Below are 22,419 nucleotides of genomic sequence, written 5' to 3' on the forward strand. Positions count from 1 at the left end.
GTTGTTGCAGTGATAATGGGAGTCAGGGAGAGTTGACTGTCGGGTGTCACGCCAAGGTTCCAAGCTGTCAAAGTGGGCGTTAACACGGAGTTGCCAAAGTTAACAGTGAGGTCCCGGCTAGGAGAATCTTTTCCCGTAAAGATAAGTAGTTCAGTCTTGTCGGGGTTGATTTTCAGATGGTGGGCGGACATCCACTGAGAAATATCAGTCAGACAGGCAGAGATCCGTGCCGCCACCTGGGTGTCCGAGGGAGGGAAGGAGAGAATTAGTCTGGTGTCATCGGCATAGCTGTGGTAGGAGAAGCCATGCGAGCGAATGACAGCGCCGAGAGAGTTGGTGTAGAGCGAGAAGAGGACCCAGGACGCAACCCTGAGGAACTCCAGCAGTAAGAGGACAAGGTTCCGACACAGATCCTCGCCGGGTTACCCGATAAGTGCGGCCGTTGAGGTAGGACGAGAGAAGGGAGAGAGCAGAGCCTGAGACACAAAGTTCCTGAAGGGAGGAAATAAGGATCTGGTGGTTGACTGTGTCAAATGCAGCAGAGAGGTCCAGAAGGATGAGGACAGAGGAGAGAGAGGCGGCTCTAGCAGTGTGGCGTTGCTCTGAGACAGCAAGGAGAGCAGTCTCTGTGGAATGGTCACTCGTCACTTGTTCGATAGTGCACTCAAAAATATTTAAAAGTTAAAAAATATTAAACTTTAACTTTATTCTTATTTTATACTAACCCATGGCCTTATTCTACTAACCCATTGCATTAGCATTTCATTTCTTGTGCACTGCTGTCTTGTTGTCTATTGTTACACTGTCTACTGTCACGCACCAACCGCCAAGACAAATTACTTGTATGTTTGACATATTTTGGCAATAAATGTTTCCTGATTGAAGCCTGACTGGTAGGGGTCAAGGAAGTTGTTACGGTGGAGATAGGAGGAGAGCTGGTTAAAGATTGCACGTTCAAGAGAGACTGGTCTGTAGTTGTTTTATTCAGATGGGTTAAGGGTGGGTTTCTTCAGGAGGGGGTTAACTCTTGCCTCCTTCAGAGAATTGGGAAAACAACCAGATAACAGAGCATTGTTGATGAGACAGGTGAGGAATGGAAGAAGGTCAGGAGCGATAGATTGTAGAAGATGTGATGGAATGGGGTCAAGAGAGAAGGTGGTTGGACGGGCAGAGGTTACCAGGGTAAGAATTTGGTTAGGAGACAGGAGGGGGAAACCATGGCGTTCAAGGAGGTTGGAGAAGGGGTTAGATAATGAAGATTCAATTCTGGATTGATAGAAAGTGCTTTTGGCAGCGGAGATAAAAGCAGGAAAGGAGCAGAGAAGAGATTGAAACGCAAGTAGGTCATCAGGTTGTTTATATTTAAGCCATCTCCTTTCCGATGCTCGCATGGTGGCTCTCATGGCACCGGTTCAGACGGCCACAGAGCCAGAGGGGATTTGCCAGTCCGTCGCTGTTGTAAGAGGACAGAGAGAGTCGAGAGAGGACGAAAGAGTTGAAAGGAGAGTTTCTGCGGCAACGTTCGGATGCAAGAGTGAGAAGGAGTCAGTTGAAGGGAGAGCTGATAGAACAAAGGAGGGTAGAGTCTGACTTGATCAGAATAATTTTTTTGCACCAATATTAGTTCAGCTGGTAGCTTTTCTTGTTCATGAGTTCACGTTATCATTGTAAAATCAATAAAAAGTGATTTATAGATAGATAGAAAATAGTTCTGTTGTGTTGACCTTTCTGTAACTCACACAGTCAGCCTAATATTGAGAAATGACTAACGAAATTCAAGTTTTTTGCATTTATTTGTGATAATTGTAAAAAAATATTGACTGTACTCCAGTGTGCTGAGGCGTTTGATTATTTGTCATAATATGTTGTGGGTCATTCTGTGTTCTTCAGCAGACTGGAGGTGCTCTTCAACCTAAAATGTTGAGACATACACAAAAAAAAATGAATAAATAAATCTCATATACAGTGTGTACAGAAAGTTTTCGGACCCCTTTAAATTTTTCATTCTTTGTTTCATTGCAGCATTTTGCTAAAATCAAAAAAGTTAGTTTTATTTCTCATTAATGTACAAGTCTTGTCTTGACAGAAAAAAACAAATGTATACATGCAAAGTTATTAAAAAAGAAAACCAGAAATATCACATGGTCATAACAAGTATTCAGACCCTTTGCTCCACACATACCGCTTAGAATTAACGTCAAAACATTTAATCTTGGTCTCATCAGACCAGAGAATCTTATTTCTCATGGTCTGGGAGTCCTTGATGTGTTTTTTGGCAAACTCTATGCAGGCTTTCATACGTCTTGCCCTGGGGAGAGGCTTCCATCAGGCCATGAAGCCCTGACTGGTGGAGAGCTGCAGTGATGGTTGACTTTGTGGAACTTTCTCCTATCTTCCTACTGCCTCTCTGGAGCTCAGCCACGGTGATCTTTGGGTTCTTCTTTACCTCTCTCACCAAGGCTCTTCTCCCACGATTGCTCAGTTTGGCTGGATGGCCAGGTCTAGAAAGAGTTCTGGTTGTCCCAAACGTCTTCTATTTAAGGATTATGGAGGCTATTGTGCTCTTAGGAACCTTGAGTGCTGCAGAAATTCTTTTGTAACCGTGGCCAGATCTGTTCCTTGCCACGATTCTGTCAATGAACTCCTTGCGCAGTTTCTTTGACCTCATGATTCTCATTTGCTCTGACACACTGTGAGCTGTAAGGTCTTATATAGACAGGTGTGTGCCTTTCCTAATCAAGTCCAATCACTTGTTCACAATTAAACACAGCAGGACTTCAATGAAGGAGTAGAACCATCTCAAGGAGGATCAGAAGAAATGGACAGCATGTGAGTTCAATATGAGTGTCACAGCAAAGGGTCTGAATACTTATGACTATGTGATATTTCAGTTTTTTCTTTTTTAATAAATTTGCAAACATTTCTACATTTGTTTTTTTCTGTCAAGATGGGGTGCGGAGTGTAGATTAGTGAGAAATGAAATGAACTTTTTTGATTTTAGCAAATGGCTGTAATGAAACAAAGAGTGAAAAATGTATAAGGGGTCTGAATACTTTCTGTACCCACTGTATCCAACCAAACCAAAGTGTGGAGAACTTACATGTTGGTGATTCTCTCCAGTCTGTCCTTGAGGTCCTCCTGGAAAAAGAAGCAGGATATACAAGAAAGCATCTTTCTTATTGCCATGTAAAAATAAATAAATAATCTAATAAATGTAAAGAATGCATTGATGTAAAGATTTGTTATATTATTAAGAATGTAGCACACCATGAAAGTAAAAGCAGTGCTCTGTGCAATACTGTTCCTGACTAGATCATTGAAAAGCAGGAACTCTTTAATAGTGGCTTATTCTTAACAAAAGTGACATCAAGATGAGTCCTTTGCGCTGTCTCACCTTTGAGGCATCAGACGTGGTGCAAGAAGAGGAAGAGGTAGTTGGCGGACATGGCAGGGGCACACTCAACTAAGATAAAGATACAACAACAAAAAACGTCATTTTTAAAAATAATTTTGTAATGTATGAAATAAACAACAATTGTTTTGATTGGCATTTGATACAACCCACCATTGTCATGTGAAAATGCTTTAACATACTTAATAAAGTTTACAGATTAACGGGCAGAGAAAAAAAGTCATTCAGTGATTACATATTAAGATTAAATGAAAATCAAATGTCCCAGCATGTACTTTACCTGTATATTGCTCAGATCTAGTTTAGTCTCCAATAACAGCACTCTGCTCATCAGGTTTTCCCAGCTCTCTCTGGGTATAGTGATTACTTCTCCTTCATTCTGGAATGGAACAGGAAGAAAGGAAAGGTGGCAACATATCACAGGCTGAAGTAAGCTATTTCTTTACAAGCTTTCTCTGAGTTTACAGCTTATTAGGGGGTAAGGGGCACCAACATAGTTTTCCTCTATCTGCTGGTTGGAGTGTGCTCACCTGTGTGTGCACCCACATGTCTGTGTGTGTGTGTGTGTGTGTGTGTGCTCATCGGGGTGGAATTGTAAACACACAACCGTGTAGAGAGAGAAATGACATAAGATAAATACCATAAGGCTATTTAGTTGGTTTAATAAAAGAACAATGTACGGACTTCCTCCATGGGAAAGGAAATCTTAAAGGACCTCTGTTGGGATCTGGCATTAAATAGAAAATACAATTAAACTGACTTATTAATGAATCCACAATAAAGAAGTCAGGTTAATAGTTGTTTTTGCGGTTTACACGGAAGGTGGGACTGTTTCGTATGGTTTGCATTCTATTTTGTTTTATAATGCCTATTTATCTATATTTATTTGGATATATCAAGGCATAGCCCCCATTTCACATGTTTTCTACATTGTCTTTGGTGGATAACTGTACTAGTTATCGTTAAAGTAGATCTTTAAATCGGGCCATCCGGGCGGGGTGGCGCTATGGAACGTAGTCTACACCGGCAGATTTCATCATAGGCTAGTGTTATTTCAATTTGGCTTTTTATTTGCATTTATCTGAAAAACTCTCCAGCGTTAGTTGGATAACTTTGATAACCTTTATTTGTTAAGCAGACATGTGTTGCTTGGAAAAGATGTTTCTCTGGTCTCTCTGGTCATTTAATAACCAGTAGATCTGAAGAGAGGTTTCACACCAGTTTGTAGTGTTTCCTTAGTTTCTAAATAGTGTAACGTAGCAGGGTATTTTTCTTTCAAGTCTTATAACAAATGTTTCTTTCCCATTCCTATTTTTTTTTATCTTCGGGCCGATGTTACATCCTTGAACTTTCTGAATCTTGTATGAACCAAACAGATTGAGTGACTTAAGCTACCCATTTTATATTACATTTTTCTTGCTGCCTGTCAAATAGCAAAAATATTAAAGAGGTGGAAAGGATGAATGCACCTTGTCTGTGATTCTCTGTTTTTCAAGTGTCTCCAGGCGTTTCTCCAGGATGTTGAGTCTGTCCATCCCAGACAGAAGACCGTCTAGCTGAGCTTCCAGTGCCGAGAGCCTTTCCTCTACCTCTGATGACTGACAAACAGTAGATGCAGTTTCATTACATTTTATATATATATATATATATATATATATATATATTTTTTTTTTTTTATATATATAGATTGTTAACCTTTTCCTTCTTGCATCCTGCCAGTTCTGTGATCCCATTTCCGAGAGAATTGGAGGAATACTCTTCATTGTGAGAAGTCCAGGTTAACATATCATGGGAGGATAATTCTTCCACATGGGAGGAGTTTGTGGGAGAAGTTGACGAATGTTCTGTGTGATTAACAACAAATGGTCTCTCGAACACCTTAAAAGCATAAAAACACAATGAAGAAAACTTCTTGCTGTACATTTTGATCACTCAGTGTTGACACATCACACCTTTGTGTAAACATCAACCCCCTACCTGCTACTTGATGCTCGTTCCCCACTTGACATCCTTGCTAACGGCCCGTTACATTTCAGTGACATTAAATTAGGTTACAGGTGCCTGTGACAATGTGCTGGATGCAGGTAACCGATATAAAGTATGAACTGGTTCTCGTTAACAAGACACAGCTTCTGAAAAGCACATTGAAGACACTCACAACTTATGCAACGCTGATGAACAGCTGATAGATAAAAACAAAACTACCCAAGATTGGATTCATTTATAATAGGCAATATCAATGGCTTTTTAACTCTGTATTGTTTTACAGTAGTATGTGTTAACTAGATCATTGAGTGGTGTGCAAAATAATGATATTGTGTACCTTTAGCAGTGGTATTGGATTTACAGTGTCTGCATCAGTGAGTGCAGGATGAGATTCTCCTCGCTTATCCTTGTGTGAGGCAGGACATCTGACTCTCGGCTACAAAACACATAAACACATAACTCAGATGGTCAGATCATCACGAAAATACAGTTTGATCCGGAGCTGCCGACCAGCCAACTGAGCTGGACCACGTCAGTCATCAAACTTTGGGCAAATGCTCTTATGACTTACTTTGTGTCTTTAGATAATTTTACATCAGAGCAGACTAATATGACATTCTGTGGCTTTTCTTGTTCAACATCTATATACACTACCTCAGATGATGGGAAGAAACAAAGTATGCTATCACAATTATGCAGACGAAACACAAATCTACATAAGTATTACCAGTGGATTATAATCTGGTACAACGGTTGGGTAAATGCATTGAACAAATAAACAACTGGATATGCCCAAATATTCCTCAATTAAACAAAGATAAAACAAGGGAATTTGTTTTGGTGTTTGAAAGTCAGCGCTCAGCTTTGATCCCTGATGTTAAAAAACACAAACCAAGCCAGAAATCTAGGTGTAATTATGGATTTAGACATCAATCACAACAGCTATATTCAGACAATTACAAAATCGGCCTATTATCACAGAGCAAATATTGAGGATTCAAGGACTTATGTCTCAATAGGATTTGGAACAAACTGTCCATGAACTCATCTTCAATAGACTGGACTATTGTAATGGTGTGTGGAGAGTCAGTCAGAATGCTGCAGCTCGAGTCCTCACTAAGATGAAGAGAGTGGATCACGTTACTCCAGTTCGGAGGTCTTTACACTGCCCTCCTGTCCGAGAAAGACAACTAAAATCTGGCTGTTGGTTTAGGAAATCCCAGAAACATTAAATTACTTTATTGTCGAAATGCCTATTGTCCCTGCCTTGCCTAGAGCTGTCATTTAAGTGGCCAACTGAAAACACCTTCACCTTAAATATAAATCAAACCAACAAGGAATTTTCACAAAAGTAACACTAGGCATGCCCAGGCGTTATATTTTCTAGAATACAAAACTACACTCTGTCTTGAGATTGTGGAGACGCTCTGTGTTTTACACACAGTCTCTCCAGTTTGTCACTAGACCCTGACATTTTTGACGATTGTCCAGAACTAATAAGTGTAATGATCTTCATGATATAAAATTGCTCTATAAAAGAAGCCAGAATATATTGCTGCCTCTAATGTTTTCAAATTACAGATACAGATTCTTGCAATCTGCTTTCAAGACAATAAAAAAAACAATAAACCATTACAAAATTCTGTACCTTCTTCAGTTGGTTGTGTTTCTGCAGAACCAGGTCAATAATGTCGCAGACGACAGAGATCTTCCTTTGAGAGAAACCCCACTGGAGGAACTGCTGCTTGGTCAGTATAGGTTTATAGTTGAAGATATCTCGCAACACCTGCACACACACACAGACACACAGAGAAACAAACACACACTCATAGTGAAGCACAGCAGCTTTGAAGAATAGCTAAGAGTCTAAAATAAAAATCACCAGTACAAAAGAGGGTTAGTAGTCGTAAAGAGTTTCAGAGGGGAAGGGGACCAGAGATGTATGTGTTACCTTATAAAGAGTGTCAGTGAATCGGAGGTCAGTTTTGCCGGTCAGCTCCAGTCCGGCCTCCATTAGCTGCTCAGCGAAAGGTGGAGAGAAGGAGGTGAGTGTGAAGCTCACAATTGGTAGAAAAGCAGATGGATCTCCTTTGGAAAGGCTGTCGGAAAAAAAGAACAGTCCGTTTTAATTTATTCTCTAATAATATAATATTTGAATAAGTAACGCTAAACAATTGGATTTTGTTTTCGTTGTGTGTGCAGTAATTATTAGTGTGTCAAAAGGTATGTTTTATAGACTGTATATCATACATACTGTATCTATTTAATTATGTTTGTAATGTATTACGTCTATATATGATTTACAGACTTATGAATGAATATGACCTTGAGGTTCACAGTAAAAGCTTTTATTAAGAAGTCAGATCTTACACGCTAACACTAAAGTTAGCTTCCTGCTGCGCCAAGTTAGCTAGTAAACTAAATATCAACTTGCGAGGTGACGCGGGCATCTAGCACTATAGACACTTGCTGTGCTTTTATGAAGCTCTATAAAGCTTTGTGTTTATTGTTTTGTTACCCGTTGTAGTCGACATGTCCCAGGTACTTTATCGCCCGCAGGAGAGTTTCCAGTTTACGAAGACATCCTTGGACATCTCCGGTGGACAGCATCTTTATCTGTAACAACCAGCAAGACGCGCTAACCGGACACAGCTTGTGTTGTGCAGGGCAAATACCACTACACGTACCACCTGCACTTCGTGTTTGAATATGAAAGTGTGATAGCTAAGAGTAAGTTCGCTGATGTCTTCCAGTGTTATATTTCGTCCCGTCGGGGCAACAGGAACAGACGTTTTGTTTCTACCGGGTAATCAACAGCACGGAACACGATTGGCTGTTGCACGCAGGTTGACGTCAGTGACGTGGTCCCCTCGCGCACTCCTTTCTGCCTCTTCTTTTTTCGTTGAGGGCAACGTTAGTTGATCAGCAGTCACAGGCAGCGCGTATCCACCGAGAAAAAGAACGCGTTTGACTAAAAGTCTTCATTTTCACACAGTTCATCTGCTTCTGTGATGACCGGGGAGAGAACAGGGGGAGGGGCAGAGGGCCTGGGAGGAGGAGTGAGAACAGAAGATGATGGCAACTAGTTATAGAACGACCATATGAAAGGTTTCTCCTGAGCACGGGAGCAACGGCTATAGTGTTAACTGTGCTTTGCTAAGTGACATGACAACCGGATACGTTTGAGAGCTGTAACAAGTTGCTTGTGTAGCTAATGTTACATGTCGGGTTACCAGCGGAATTAATAAACTCAGGTAAGTAGTTCAGGGTTACGCCGGTATATCTTACTCAACAGAAAATACTGCCCCGTGCTCGAAAAATAAATAGGGACGACGTACTTTAATAGTGCAGCAAAAATCCCTTGGTTTGGGTTAACGCTATCTTCGTCAACTTAAACTAACGTTAGCTTTGTAAGCTAACTCTGGGATTTGTAAGACTAGATTGTGAGTGAAAGCATATTCAGCCAATAATGTTCCATTTTGAACGCTGCGGTGATACGTGTGGCCAATAATATACAAGGAAGGGCGGGACTTAAGGTCAGACTACCTTGCTAGCTCTAACTTCCAACGTTGATGTTTACAACAGTGTTATGGATTTGTTTATGCAACACACAGCTGACGTTAGAAAGCCGGAGAGGGAAAGGAGGCCAGGGCAGTTTAACACTCAGGAATGACCAGCTACTTTGTTTGTATTAAAGCAATTTAAATCAGTACAGAGTTGTGACTCAGCTCTGATGATTTAAATTACGATGCTAACATCAATGTCAAAATAATCTTTATTATTAAGTGAGACTCAGTGTATCCTGTGTTGAGTTTTATGGTTCATTATTTTTGGCCATATTCATCATTTTTTGGCCCAACTAGTGACTCACTAACACACACATCGATTAAATGTTCTCTTTTGGGGGGAAATTCAAAAGTAAAGTAATGTGATTACATAAGTTTGCACATACTCTTATAAATTTGGTGGTGTTCAGAATTGACCAAAATCACATTCAAACTCGTTAAATAGTAGTCAGTAGACACCCGTCATCGTTTAAAGTGATGCTGATTAATTCCAAATAAAAAAAAATATGGCACAACAGTGACATTATCCAGAACTGGACATCCCTCCATTATTTATGAAAAGACGAGAAGGAAAAAGGTCAGGGAAGCATCCGAGAGGCGTACCGCAACATTAAAGGAGCTGCAGGAATTCCTGGCAAGTACTGGCTGTGTACTGCTCCAGTCAACCAGTCAATTTGGGTTCAAAACCTGCAGTCTTCTGTTAGAAAGCCAAAGACGATGAGGACTTTCACCTTGCAGCACTACTCATACATCCAAATCAACAAGAGCATGGCCCAGACCTGAATTCAATGGAAGATCTGTCAGGTGATCTGAAGAGGGCTCTGATGCTCTCTGAATCTGACACATCTTTTGCAAAGAAGAGTGGAACAAATATTGCCAAGTAAAGAGAACCCAAAAGGGCTAAGTGTTCTAAAAAGATCAAACGGTGTGCATATTTATGCAAGCAGGCTATTGTACTTTTCAATTTTTTTATTGTCCCCCCTAAAAGATTTTTATTTTTTTGCTATAGGTCAAAGCATGGTTGGAAAAAGTTCACATATGATTAGTCTTTTTCTCATTTTTTTACACGTATTACCACACATGTAGGTCAGCTCTGTGACAGGATATGGTTGTTATATATCATCATGCAAGTGACGTGCTTGTCCTTACAGATGGGTCAGGCACTGTGGAGGCTGCCTCCCAGACAACAGCGGCAGCTTCAGGAAGAGCTTGCAGACCGACTAGCTGACCGAGGAGACGGAGGAGGAAGACATGTGCTAGGTAGTTATTACTTTTAAAGTTTATGCGTGACTGCTAGTATTACAAAACTTTTTCATTTTAGCATTAAGCAAGTCAGGTAAAGTCACACAATAACAAAAAGTAGAATAATGAATGTTTCTTCTTTTAGGGACAGATGGAGGTCCCCAGAGAAGAGATCCTCAGCCGTGTTACGGCCCTGACATCTATCATCTGCTGAGGACGCGCATCGGAGGTACGGACAAAAACCTCTCGTCACTAACACTCGCTCTTATTTTGTATTTTGAATGTTTTCAGAGTTCTTTTGGTTGCCCTTCTCTTTGCCGTTATTTCTGATGGTGAGTGCATACAGTCATCATAGTCGGAAATAACAGGGATTGGTTGCCCACCGACAGAAGAAGTCATCGCTTCCGTTGAATGTTACAGGATGATACATTCCATAAGACATACGTGATCCTTCAAGAATCATACATTTTTGCTGCATTAAGGTTAGGCTTGAAACTGCTTAAAGGATTTCAGCCTCGTAGAACGCAATTTTAGTTGAGTCGATGACTCTCAGTGGTGGGTTTAATGACTCTCCAAGGCCGCCACAACTCCTGCTGTCTTGTTTAGCCGCCGGTTAACAACTGTCTCAAAGAGTTGGGTATTTACTGTCGCATTTTATGTCATAGAACAAAACATAAAAATCTCTTAATCTCGTATGGAACACTGAGCAGGCAAACCCTTTAAGAACACGTTGATTTAGAGGCGAGGGAGCTTGAATACTAAAATGTGAACTGACCCATCTTTATTTCGGCTTTGCTTCTTCTTTTTCTCTGTTTCTGTAGGAAAGGAACAGAATGGCTTTATAGATTTGGAGATGTTGCCACCTGAATTAGGCATCACCATCCTGTCGTACCTGAATGCTACTGACCTGTGCCTGGCTGGCTGTGTGTGGCAGGATCTGGGAAGCGACGAGTATCTATGGCAGGGGTGCGTGTCTCTGTCTAAAGGTTTAGGCAAGAGTCTCAGAGCTAAGACACTCAGTTTTTTATCTGAAACAATCTGAAACAACATTCCAATTCTGTTCATGTCTTTTCATTCATTAAGGCTTTACAGTTAAGAAAGGCAACATTTTGTTCCACCAAAAATGTACTTTGGCCAGCAAATGTAGAGGCTTCGGGACCTATAGGGCCTTTAAAATAATAGTGTCCATCTCTGAGTCCATTTTGTAATCTGCCGCACTGACATACAAAGAAATGATGTTGGAGAGTCTTTGAGGAGAATGTTCGTATATTTGTTATCTGCTGTCAGGTGTTTTCTGTCAAATAACCAGACAAGCCTTTACAGGGTTCCCACGGGTCCTTAAAAAGTCTTAAAATGTCTTAAATTAAAATTCGGGTAGCTAAGGTCTTAAATTGTCTTAAATTTCACGTAAAGTTGCTGTATGTATTAATTTTTTTGCCGGTGCGCTTAATGACGACACAGTGGCGCATCGTAAAACATCTAATAGTTGATTAATTTAGTATTGTGCGAAATGAGTCTCCGCAATTTAATAGCTGTTTACGGTACGTCGGCTACAGACGCTGACGTCAGGCTGCGTATCGCCATTACGCGGTTGTCGATGTGAGGTTGAAAATGCAAAGAAGATGGGGAAGTGCAAATTTAACGACAAGTGGATGGAAGAGGATGCATTTAGGAGGTGGTTGGAGCCGGTTGAAAACAACAATGAGGCAATGTGTAAACTATGCAAAAAGACCTTTTCATTAGGGACCATGGGGCTCAAAGCCGTCGAGTCGCACATGAAAAAATTAAATCTAATGATGACATACGTGGCGTCTTTGCTGCCATGTTCCCCGATTTGCAATGCATTGTGTTGTTTAGTGTAATCCAAACGTATGTATGTTATGTTGGCTCTGTTCTGCATCACAAAGGAATCACTGATAGTTTACATCTATATTGGCCAAACAGTGTTGGAAGGGTTATTGTCAGTTATTATACTGTCTCCTAATTTGAAAAAAATTTGATTTCCATTGTAGGAGGCAATAAATTGCGTATTCCAAAGAAATTGTGACATTTTTGGGTCTTAAATTATATTTGTTGAGGTCTTAAAAAGGTCTTAAAAAGCATTACATTTTACTTTTGAAATGGTGCAAGAACCTTGCTTTAGTTTTTCACCACATTTGTGTCGCTCCATTAGGCTGTGTAAGTCCACATGGGGACACTGCTCCATCTACAACCGGAGACTACCTGCAGGTTTCTCATATAGAAGACTCTACTTACAGCTAGATGAAGGCTGCCTGTCATTCAATGCTAACGCCCAGGAGGTAACAAATGACACACACATGTCTGTGGGAGCACACAGATATGCATTCACAAGATGCGTTCTCTCTCTCTCTCTGTGTAGGGCATCAGTTATTTCATGTCTAAAGGTATCCTAGTGGATCATCCGACAGAGCTGGCCAAGTTCATCTTTTACACCACACGCCTCCACTGGAAGACGCTGAGGATTTACCTGGATGAGAGGTTAACAGAATAACTTCCACTAGACCTCTGTGACAACAACTCTCTAATGCAATTTTTCTGTGTTGTCTAAAGGTCCAAAACATACCTGGAGACACGCTTTTTGACAAAATTTGCTGTTTTGAAATCAATATATGTCATCCACGTAAATCATGTAGATCGAAGAGATTTTTTTGAGAGGGGGCCGGGGGGGTTTACTGGTCGGCGTTTCTGAGATTGGAGTGAGACAAGGAGAAAAGGTGATAACGTGATCTTCGCTATAAAACAGCTTTGCTGTGACGTGACAAACCTTTGCCAATCAGCTTTAAGATCTCTACAGCGTCTTCTTTTACCCTCCAACCTTTAACCTTTCACTCCAAATTGAAGGTACCGCCGATAGCGGAGTTTTTTTATTATTATAACCGTATTTGTTTCAGTGCAATCTATAATCTTAATCAGATCAGTTTAGACTTTTGGTCAGAACAATCAAAAGGCCGTGGTTATGACAGCGTGAGGGTTCATCAGACGTGGATGTGGTGCGGAGGCCAAACATTGTTTGCCGCAATGTTTATTTAATCAAATTTAACTGCACACAGCCTAATATGTATGATATATTATTCTGCATTGGCTCCTTTTTTGATAAAGAAATCCTGGGGGGATGTTGCGACGCGCATTTTACTGCTTATTTTTAAACTTTCTGCTATGATGTGAAATAAACATTATTGGTATTACCTGTGAGCAAATATAAAACTGTGTATTTGTATGTGTCTATGGATGTGCAGACGGGATGTCCTGGATGAGTTGGTGACCCTCCACAACTTCAGCAACCAGTTCCTCCCCAACGCTCTGCGGGACTTCTTCAGACACATCCACGCCCCCGAGGAGAGAGGAGAGTATCTGGAGACCCTCATCACAAAGTTCAGCCACAGGTTTTGTACCTGTAACCCAGGCCTCGTCCGAGAGCTGGGCCTCAGTCCTGGTTAGTAAAACAATTCTGGTTCAAATGAATATACATAGAACATATTTGCCCAGGCCCTTTTGGGCAACTCATTAAAAAGTTAAGTCACTTGTCTTAATAAGTCGACCAAAGACAGGGAGAGCATGCGTGGCATTAACCACAATGGATCGCTTGTGTTGTGGTGGTCATGGGTCAGGTCACGGGACTATTCATCTTATATAAACATTTATCATTTAGCTGACGCTTTTATCCACAGTCACTTACAATAAGGGCATTCAACCAAGAGGGGAACAGAACCAACAAGAACCGAGGAAGTGCAATTCCTTCAAGAAAGCTAAACTATAAAGTTAGTTAGTTAATTAGGTTCTTATTTAACTAGTCCAGTCCATAGAGGTGTCCGTAGAGGTGTGTACAATGTACACACTGCTTCATGCCAGGACAAATCTAATATTATATATATTAGAAATTGTGACCAAGATTGCTGACATTTAAAAAAAAAATACAAATTTAAAAAAATATATTATTGCTACCTGTGGACACTTTATGTTCAATTTAATTCATTTTATTTTGTATAGCCCAAAATTACAAATTTGCCTCAGAGGGCTTTACAGTCCGTACACATACGACATCCTCTGTCCCGAAACCCACCATCGGCACAGGAAAAACTCCCCAAAAAATGAAAAAAACCTTCCAAGAGGGAAAAGGGAAGAAACCTTAGGGAGAACGTCAGAGGAGGGATCCCACTCCCGGGATGGACAGACTACAATGGATGCCATGTTTACAGAATGAACAATGTATAATAAATGCAATTCCTATGACAGAAATGATTCAAGTAATAGTGAGTAGTAAGCCAGGCGCACAGCAGGACCACGGCAGGGGCAACCACCATCAGATAGAACCACCATCCACAGAAGCGTGTGGGGGGGGAGAGCACAAAGACTAGGAGAGGGTAATGTTGGTTTAAGAGTACAGCAATATAATTAATATCTAAAATAATAATGATGATGATGATGGCAGCAGCAGGCGTCAGCAGGGCCGCGGCAGGTGTCAGGACCAGTCAGTCTAAGCCAATAGCGGCTTACTAAGGGCTCTTTATATTCGAGTTGAAGGTCATATCCTGGTCGAAGAGAACTCCCAGATTCCTGACGGTGTTGCTGGGTACCAGAGCAATTCCATCCATAAAAACTGTATCACGTGACAGCTGGCTTCGAAGGCGCTCTGGGCCTATCAAGATAACTTCTGTTTTTTTCTGAGTTTAGCATCAGGAAGTTGCCGGTCATCCAAGTTTTGATGTCTCCAAGACATTCTTGAAGTCTATCTAGCTGGTCCGTCTCTTCTGATTTGATCGACAGATACAGTTGAGTATCGTCTGCATAACAATGGAAGTTTATGCGGTGTTTCCTGATCAGATCGCCCAAAGGAAGCGTATAGAGGGTAAATAAAATCGGTCCAAGTACAGAACCTTGTGGGACTCCGTGATCAACATTGGTGGTCTTTGAGGATTCACCGTTTACAAGCACAAACTGGGATCGGTCCGATAAGCAGGATTTAAACCAGCTGAGTGCAGTTCCTTTGATACCAACTAAATGTTCTAGTCTCTGCAACAGGATACAATGGTCTATGGCACTGAGGTCCAGCAAGACAAGAAAAGAGATGAGTTCTTGGTCCGATACAAGTAGAAGATCAATCGTAATTTTCACCAGTGCTGTTTCTGTACTGTGATGCACTCGAAATCCTGACTGGAAATCCTCAAACAAAGCATTGTTTTGTAGAAAGTCACATAATTGATTTGCGACGGATTTCTCAAGGATCTTAGAGAGGAAGGGAAGATTAGAGATAGGTCTGTAGTTAGCCAACACCTCTGGAGCAAGAGTAGGTTTCTTAAGAAGAGGTTTAATTACAGCTACCTTGAAGGACTGTGGTACATGTCTTGTCAACAAAGACAGATTCATAATATCTAATAAGGATGTGCAAACTAAAGGAAAAACGTCCTTAAGCAGCTTAGTCAGAATAGTCGGAAGTAGAAGATTTAGACTTTGAAAATTCAGTTGATCAAGGTTGATGGAAGAGAAGGCATCAAACAGGCATCAGGGCCCACTACTGCATCCAAGGTTCCTACATCGGAGGACAGGTCGGCACTGGTTGAAGGCAGGAGACCATCAATTTTCTCTTTGATAGTCAGAATCTTATCATTGAAGAAGTTCATGAAGTTGTTACTAGTGAGGTCCAAAGGAATACACAGCTCGACAGAGTCTGGCTACAGTGCTGAAGAGAAACCTGGAGTTGTTTTTATTTTTCCTCTATTAATGATGAGTAATAAGATGCTCTTGCGTTACGGAGAGCCATCTTATATGTTTTAAGGCTCGCCAAACTAGCCTAGATCCTTCTGATTTGGTGGAGTTTCTGCACAGCGCCACTCTCAAAGAGCCTGTGTTGCATGTTACATTGCACATGTTTTGGACTTTTCTATTCTGTAATGTATTTTTTGCTTAGCGGAAAATATATACTTAGACAAAGTACATCTGCGTGGAGCTAAAATGATCCATTCAGACACAACCGGGTACACAAACTGTCCTAACGGTTGTGTGCGTTCACCCTTTGACCTGGAGGTGGTGCTGGAGGAAAGCTCATGGACTGTCCCGAATGAAGAGGCTTGATCCTCTGGAGACGATAAACACACTCAGTTGATTGAGGAGTGATTCCATTTATGTGTCTAGTGTTTGAGTCACAACTTTTATGTTACAACAGTTACTGAAGTTAAGGGACAACAACTCTAGTGACGGAATGAATTACTTTAAAGCTGAAAAGCCTTAAAGCTTTTGACACATTGGCCCACTAAAAAATGAGAGGGAAACCAGCAACGTTTTATTTTCAAATAATTCCTGGACTTAGTATTGTTACGTGCCGTGGATTTACCAACTGAGGGCTTGGCTAATGTCAGCAGACCATGTGGAAGCCAATCCCTTACTCCATTACTGTTAACTCTTTGGACTTCTCAAAGGATTAGTAGGATTAGTGAAATGGTTTTTGAGCCCAAGGCTGGAGATGGATGGATGGATGGCTGCCTTTCTCAAGTCAGCTCTTTAGTCTCTCTGCTGCTCTACCCTTTCCTTCTCGGGAGAGCGTTTTTTAAGTAGCACAGTATAGATTTATGTGTCTCATCCATCATTTTCGGATGTAATTGTATAAGTATTTAACTGCCCTTTTTCTCCCCCTTTATGATGGTTCTTCCTTTATTCATATTTTGGTGGGAGGAGAGGCTTGGGCCATGACTTTATTAAACATACTTGAATTCCATGACAGGGTGGTGTCTCTATCTAACCAGAGAACTGGACTCGACTGACACATAATTAAATAATAATAATGACAAAATAAAAGTGTGAATCAACTGCCACTCAACAAAGATCATTCATTTAAGTCAAATTATTACTTAAGTATGTTAGTCCTGTGTTTAGGTCGTCTGTGGCTCTAAACTCTACGTTCGAACACTACAGAAATGACCCGCCTACGCCTGAGCTCTGCAGGAAAGCTGGCTGGAAACATGAACTGCTTTTATCATTTCTCTGCAGATGCGGTGTATGTGCTGTGCTACAGTCTGATCCTGCTGTCCATCGACTTGACCAGCCCCCACGTCAAAAACAAAATGTCCAAGAGGGAGTTTATCAGGAACACTCGCCGAGCAGCACACAACGTCTCGGATGACTTTGTCGGCCACCTCTATGACAACATTTACCTGATTGGCCATGTGGCTGCATAGCTCCACCCACACGGGGGCCCAGGGATGCTCACTGCACTGAAGAATAAGGACCGTTGGAAGGGTTTCTAACTTGAAAGTATCCAACACTGTGGAAGTGGATTTTAACTATTTTTTTGACGACTAATTTATCGTCCAAGAAGGGCTAGAAAAACAAATGGAAGTCACCACTGCACTGTGATAAAAGTTATTCGATCTTATCTGAAACGTCTTTCAAACCGTATCACTGCAAAGGAGTATTTTTAAGTGGAACCATGGGGACGAGGTCTCACTCTGCACTGACGACTGGCGACTACTGATTGGTGGAGGAGGAGGAGGAAGAGGGGCATAGCCTCCATAGCATATTCGGTCCTGCTGTTTTCCTATTGGACAGCAGATTCCTGCTTAACTAGTGAGACAAGTGACGGCAGGACACCAATCACACCCACTAAGATGTCGAGTAGCATTCCCCAGTGGAAGTAACATCGTAACTATTCTGTGCCCTTGATGCGTTGTCCTGTGGTAACAAGCAGAAGGTCAAATCTGTCTTTCTGTGGCTAGTACCTAATGTGTTTGTTTATTCTTACCATCTTTTCCATCTTATGAGTGAAATGAACAAGAAAACCACACTTTCATGAAAAACGATGTCGCTAATAATTAATCGCTCCCTTTCCTTGTGGTGTTTGTGTGTATGTCTTCCGATCTTCCCAACTGCACAAAGACTTCAAACGTTGGACTTTATCGTCCTCAGTGTGAATGTTTCTTCGCTGCACTACACACGGTGTAGACAATACTACGTAGAACAGCTACACAGTAGCAGCACACACGCCGGCGTATTGCGTGACCGCAGGGACTGGACTCAACCCACAGCATGTGTGCGTGTGTGCGTGTTCGCGCGTGTGCGTGTGTGCGTGTGCGCGCGTGTGCGTGTGTGTGTGGGTGTGTGCGCACGCACGCGCGTCCTTTTGAGGGGCCAGCGAGTTGTGCTTATTGTTGAGGCAATAAGGGCTGCTGACCGATGACCTTGGCACTGATGTTGATTCTGTGTGTGAGTATGTTGTATATCATTATTTTGGTTCTTTACAGCTCAAACGTAACGAATTTATAAAAGAGAATTCCAAGTATGATATGTGTGAAATTGTTGAACATACATGTAAATCCTAAAAACATTCAAATCAATTTCATAATAAATCTGATTGTCACACATATATGTAAAAGCAAAGGGAGAGCACATGTAGTATTTTCCGTTTTTAGATAATAATGTAACATTTTATCCAGATTATGATTCAAATTGAATTCATTAAAGCGGTTATGCACATATTACATAAGGGAAGTTTGTAATCCCAGTGCTTTGTGAGAATGGTAGATACTGAAGTACAGGGAAAGTCAGGCATCATAAAAGAAATTGTTGGTCTAGTGAGGAGAAAGACGATGTTGATGTAAATGCTTCTGACTCGGGTAATACCACGGGCAGTGCAGTAAATTGTATAAGAGTTCATGAAGTTCTTCTGTTTTCCCAATAGTCCTGCTGGGCTTTCATTCAATTCATTTGTACAATTAGCATATTCATCTCCCAAATTACTACAGCCTCCTATTAGGAATCACAGCAATACAGCTGTTGCTGCCATGACATAATGGCACGATCCAGTCATTTAAATTAGGCGCGTAGTCTAATAAATGACTGTAAAAGACTAGAAGTGTGCTTCTTCCAGAAATGACAAATTAAAATTACAAACAATACTATTATTTAACACTACAGTAATACATTTGTTAGTGTGTCAGTTGTTGTTTTCAAATAGCGGAAGCTGGATCATCTGGAGGAGAGAATGTGAGGCGTCTGAGAAAGTCTTCATACACCTGAGGATGTATGGGTGACACAATGACGACGCGTCCATCAATGATCCCTGTGAAATCCGAATTGTCCCTCTGTGCCAGCAGCAGTGAGGTGTCTCTCAATGTTTCCATAGGAACCAACAGCAGGACAAAATGAAGCAGGTTCTTTGGATCAAGGTTCTATATCCGGACCTAGAAAGCTAGTGTCAATACAACAATAATTTATTTCTTTTCTTATTTGTTTTCAAAATAAATGATGTCTAAATCGGAGGCAAATCGGACAGTGGCTTAACTCAAAACATTAATAGTGTTGATGACTCTTTATTGCTGATGACGCTCTCTGATTTAGAGCTATAACTTCATTGTTTTTTTTAAATATGAAGGAAATCCACTTCCTGTTGTGTATTTGTATCTGTTTTTTGTGATTACCAAAAGAATTGACAAAATGTACTAAGAAATTATCTGACTCATTAAATCTGGGTTTGATATTGCTTCCATGTTTTAATTTCCTCCAGCTCGAGGTTCTAAAAGATACAAATATATAATAACTTCTTACACACATTCCCCACTTGTACAAGAACATGTAGTTTCTACTCCTCCCTCGAAGATGTTGATAGCTCACAGTCAAGATGGAAGCAGTCACGGGCCAAACAAAAGTGTGCACTTTTCAACCAATTAAACTGCAAGAAAATCTCTGATTAAGATTAGAAAACCCCATATGCCATTCAAAACAACAACAACAATCAAAATACTACTAAAATTGTGTAGACATTTGTGTTCCCAAATGTTACAAATTAGTATTTCTTTCTGCCGCTAATATGATTAAAATAAATCATAACAAAATTGCCCCCTTGAAAACCGCCAGAATTTGCTAAATACTGTTGCCTCTTTATAGTCTGAAGACCGATTTAAAACAATGCAATGCAAATAAACTGTAAACCTTATATTAAAATCTCATAAATGTTAAAATGTTGGGAGAGGTTTAGCCAAAAATCAAGTCTTAAAATTCTGATGTGCAATGTACATAGCATAACTAATTGCTTAGAAATGTAATATTCTGGTTCCGTTTAACTCACCGAAGCCTGCCAGTCATAAGCCGTGTATCAACAATCGAGCAGCAGCACGCACACCATTAGCTACAGTCGCATGGATCACAATCCAATGTTCAATGTCAGCAACAATTTGAAGAAAAACGTCTTCACATAAACAACCAAGAAATATATTCTGCACAATGAGACCCAATCAGATCCTTTGGTGATAAAAGAAAGCTATAGAATTACAGACATGTTTGGTCCCTCAGCAGGACTTTGCAGTGATAGCAGCCCTCTGCTTTTCGTATGTCTGTTTCACTTTGTGTGTGTGTGTGTGTGTGTGTGCGTGCGTGCACCCATGTTTGAGATCAAACAGTTAAGATGGTAAATCCTCTTCAAACACAACATGACCTTTGACTCTTGACCTGTGTTTGTGTGTGTGAACGAGCTATTCCTGGGTGGTGGTGTTTTATGTACTGCAATTGAAAAGAGTGCAGAGGGCAGCGATGCATTGCCTATCCATAAACACACACACACACACACACACACACACCGACAGAGGTCAAAGCCTCAAACCAACACATTGTATAAAACTGAAAACACAGATTGATTTTTGTATTTAATTGTTCATGTGATTTGTTGAACAGTCAGAAAATACAAATGATTAGATAGATTATGACCTAAATTCCCCAAACAGAATCTGTTAATTGTTTAGCATCATAAAAAAAAGAAAATGAGGCTACATGACGTCTGGATTATGTGTGTGAAACAACAACGCTCAGCTGTCCCGTTGTGAGCGCCTCTCTCAGGGCTGTGCCAGTGAACATGGTGTGCAACAGTGTCATCTTGACTTGACAAACTCTATACTTATGTATGTCTTTCTTTATTAGCCAGTCACTGAGAGCTGATCCCAGTGACTTAAAGAATGTGACCTAAAAGACGTTGAGTTTCATGACCAAACGTACCGCTCGTAAGGGGCCCGACGGCACCAATCAGCGTTCATGATTCAGAAATGGACGCACTGCTCAGTGCTCTCGACGACACACAACTAAACTCCAGGTATGAAGGATCATTGAAAGGCTCGCTTGCACTTTGGCTCATGAACGCTTTTCTTACCTGCTGCCATCTTGACGTAGGTGCCCATCTGGTCGACTCTCAACCAAGAGGAGAAAGAAAGGGGATGGATCAAGTTTCAGGTTCAGTTTATTTATAGGGTACATTTAAACAAGAGAAAAGCTGACCAAACGCAATGTATGATGGCTGGCTCTTCAGTGCCAGTGCTGTGCTCCCAGGATGCATAAATACTGTCAGAGCTTGTACGAGTCATTATCACATGTAAAAAATGAATATATATTGATATGTGTTACTGAAGAAAAAGCCTCTGCGGCTGCAGTTGACCACGATGGGTCTCGGGAGGAGGAGACTAATGATGATGAAGGCGCCGCTGTTTATTTAGTCCCGCTCAGACCGGTGGCCCGGGTCGTCGTCTTGTGGCGTCCCCGTCCAGAGAGCCTCACTTAAGCTTGATGGAGATGATGGATGGCCTCCTGAGCCCCGGAGCCTCTGCACTTCATCAACATGAGCAGCCACTGCTGCTGACACACACACACACACACACTACTGGTCGGTTGCACAGTGCTGACACTACAGGTGGTGCTTCTATGTTACTAACTATTACTGTTTCTGTTACAAGAAATATTAATACACACAAATAGCTTCAGTATTGTGACACATTGAAACGTATTTGCTATGTTTAGAATTGTTAATGTGGCAGTATTATGTATTTTTGGGATAACCATAGAAGAGAGTATCTCTCTGCTAGGACTACTTCACAGTTTATACATTATCTATATTTTCTGGGCTTTTTATTTTTGAATGTCAATCTGCTAACTGGTGCCTCAGTCCTCACAAACACATCCTGTGCAGCCAAACATTGTTATGAGACCACGTAAGTTAACTTTAAATTCTAAAAGAGATCCCAAAGATATATCAAATATGTCAGGTCATATTGGGGCATTTTGACATGCTGCAGATTCATAACATTGTGGAACATCTTCTTTGGTATGTATGTTAGGAGTGGCTGTAGCCCAGAGGTTAAAGCGGGTCGACCTTTGAGCACAGGGTTGCTGCTTTACATAAACGTCTGTGTGTCCAAGTGTCCTTTCAGTAGCCTACTGCTTAGG

General features: G+C 41.0%; 2 protein-coding genes across 3 annotated transcripts; one reads left to right on the forward strand and one right to left on the reverse strand.

Annotated features, from left to right (window-relative positions):
* Positions 1 to 88: 88 nt before the first annotated feature.
* On the reverse strand, positions 89 to 8,424 carry cep44 (centrosomal protein 44). Of its 2 annotated transcripts, none has more exons than XM_078080175.1 (10): positions 7,917 to 8,224; positions 7,350 to 7,497; positions 7,047 to 7,184; positions 5,736 to 5,834; positions 5,108 to 5,290; positions 4,882 to 5,010; positions 3,693 to 3,791; positions 3,395 to 3,463; positions 3,101 to 3,138; positions 89 to 236 (listed from the first exon to the last, which is right to left on the reverse strand). In XM_078080175.1, the coding sequence occupies exons 1-10, from the start codon at positions 8,006 to 8,008 to the stop codon at positions 209 to 211; spliced, it is 1,023 nt and encodes a 340-aa protein (XP_077936301.1). In that variant the 5' UTR covers positions 8,009 to 8,224; the 3' UTR covers positions 89 to 208. The 2 variants fall into 2 exon arrangements, with proteins under 2 accessions (XP_077936301.1, XP_040042970.2); XM_040187036.2 differs by lacking the exon at positions 89 to 236 and adding an exon at positions 966 to 1,912 and having other exon boundaries at positions 7,917 to 8,424.
* On the forward strand, positions 8,234 to 19,696 carry fbxo8 (F-box protein 8). Its single transcript, XM_040187037.2, has 8 exons — positions 8,234 to 8,652; positions 10,116 to 10,224; positions 10,352 to 10,435; positions 11,028 to 11,172; positions 12,380 to 12,506; positions 12,587 to 12,705; positions 13,464 to 13,660; positions 17,209 to 19,696. Exons 2-8 carry the CDS (start codon positions 10,116 to 10,118, stop codon positions 17,394 to 17,396), a joined length of 969 nt encoding a protein of 322 aa, XP_040042971.1. The 5' UTR covers positions 8,234 to 8,652; the 3' UTR covers positions 17,397 to 19,696.
* The last annotated feature ends 2,723 nt before the right edge of the window (positions 19,697 to 22,419 follow it).

Source organism: Gasterosteus aculeatus, chromosome 9 (assembly GCF_964276395.1).
Source record: "Gasterosteus aculeatus chromosome 9, fGasAcu3.hap1.1, whole genome shotgun sequence".
Lineage (NCBI taxonomy): Eukaryota > Metazoa > Chordata > Actinopteri > Perciformes > Gasterosteidae > Gasterosteus > Gasterosteus aculeatus.

What these genes read in the sequence shown, in the direction of transcription:
- cep44 (XM_040187036.2), bottom strand. Translation starts at nt 8,008, where the DNA reads ATGCTGTCCACCGGAGATGTCCAAGGATGTCTTCGTAAACTGGAAACT. An exon ending in AACACAACCAACTGAAGAAG is followed by an intron (nt 5,835 to 7,046) that starts GTACAGAATTTT and finishes TGTGTTTTGTAG; the next exon opens with CCGAGAGTCAGATGTCCTGC. An exon ending in TAGATCTGAGCAATATACAG is followed by an intron (nt 3,464 to 3,692) that starts GTAAAGTACATG and finishes TCTTTATCTTAG; the next exon opens with TTGAGTGTGCCCCTGCCATG.
- fbxo8 (XM_040187037.2), top strand. Translation starts at nt 10,116, where the DNA reads ATGGGTCAGGCACTGTGGAGGCTGCCTCCCAGACAACAGCGGCAGCTT. An exon ending in AGGAGGAAGACATGTGCTAG is followed by an intron (nt 10,225 to 10,351) that starts GTAGTTATTACT and finishes TTCTTCTTTTAG; the next exon opens with GGACAGATGGAGGTCCCCAG. An exon ending in AGGATTTACCTGGATGAGAG is followed by an intron (nt 12,706 to 13,463) that starts GTTAACAGAATA and finishes ATGGATGTGCAG; the next exon opens with ACGGGATGTCCTGGATGAGT.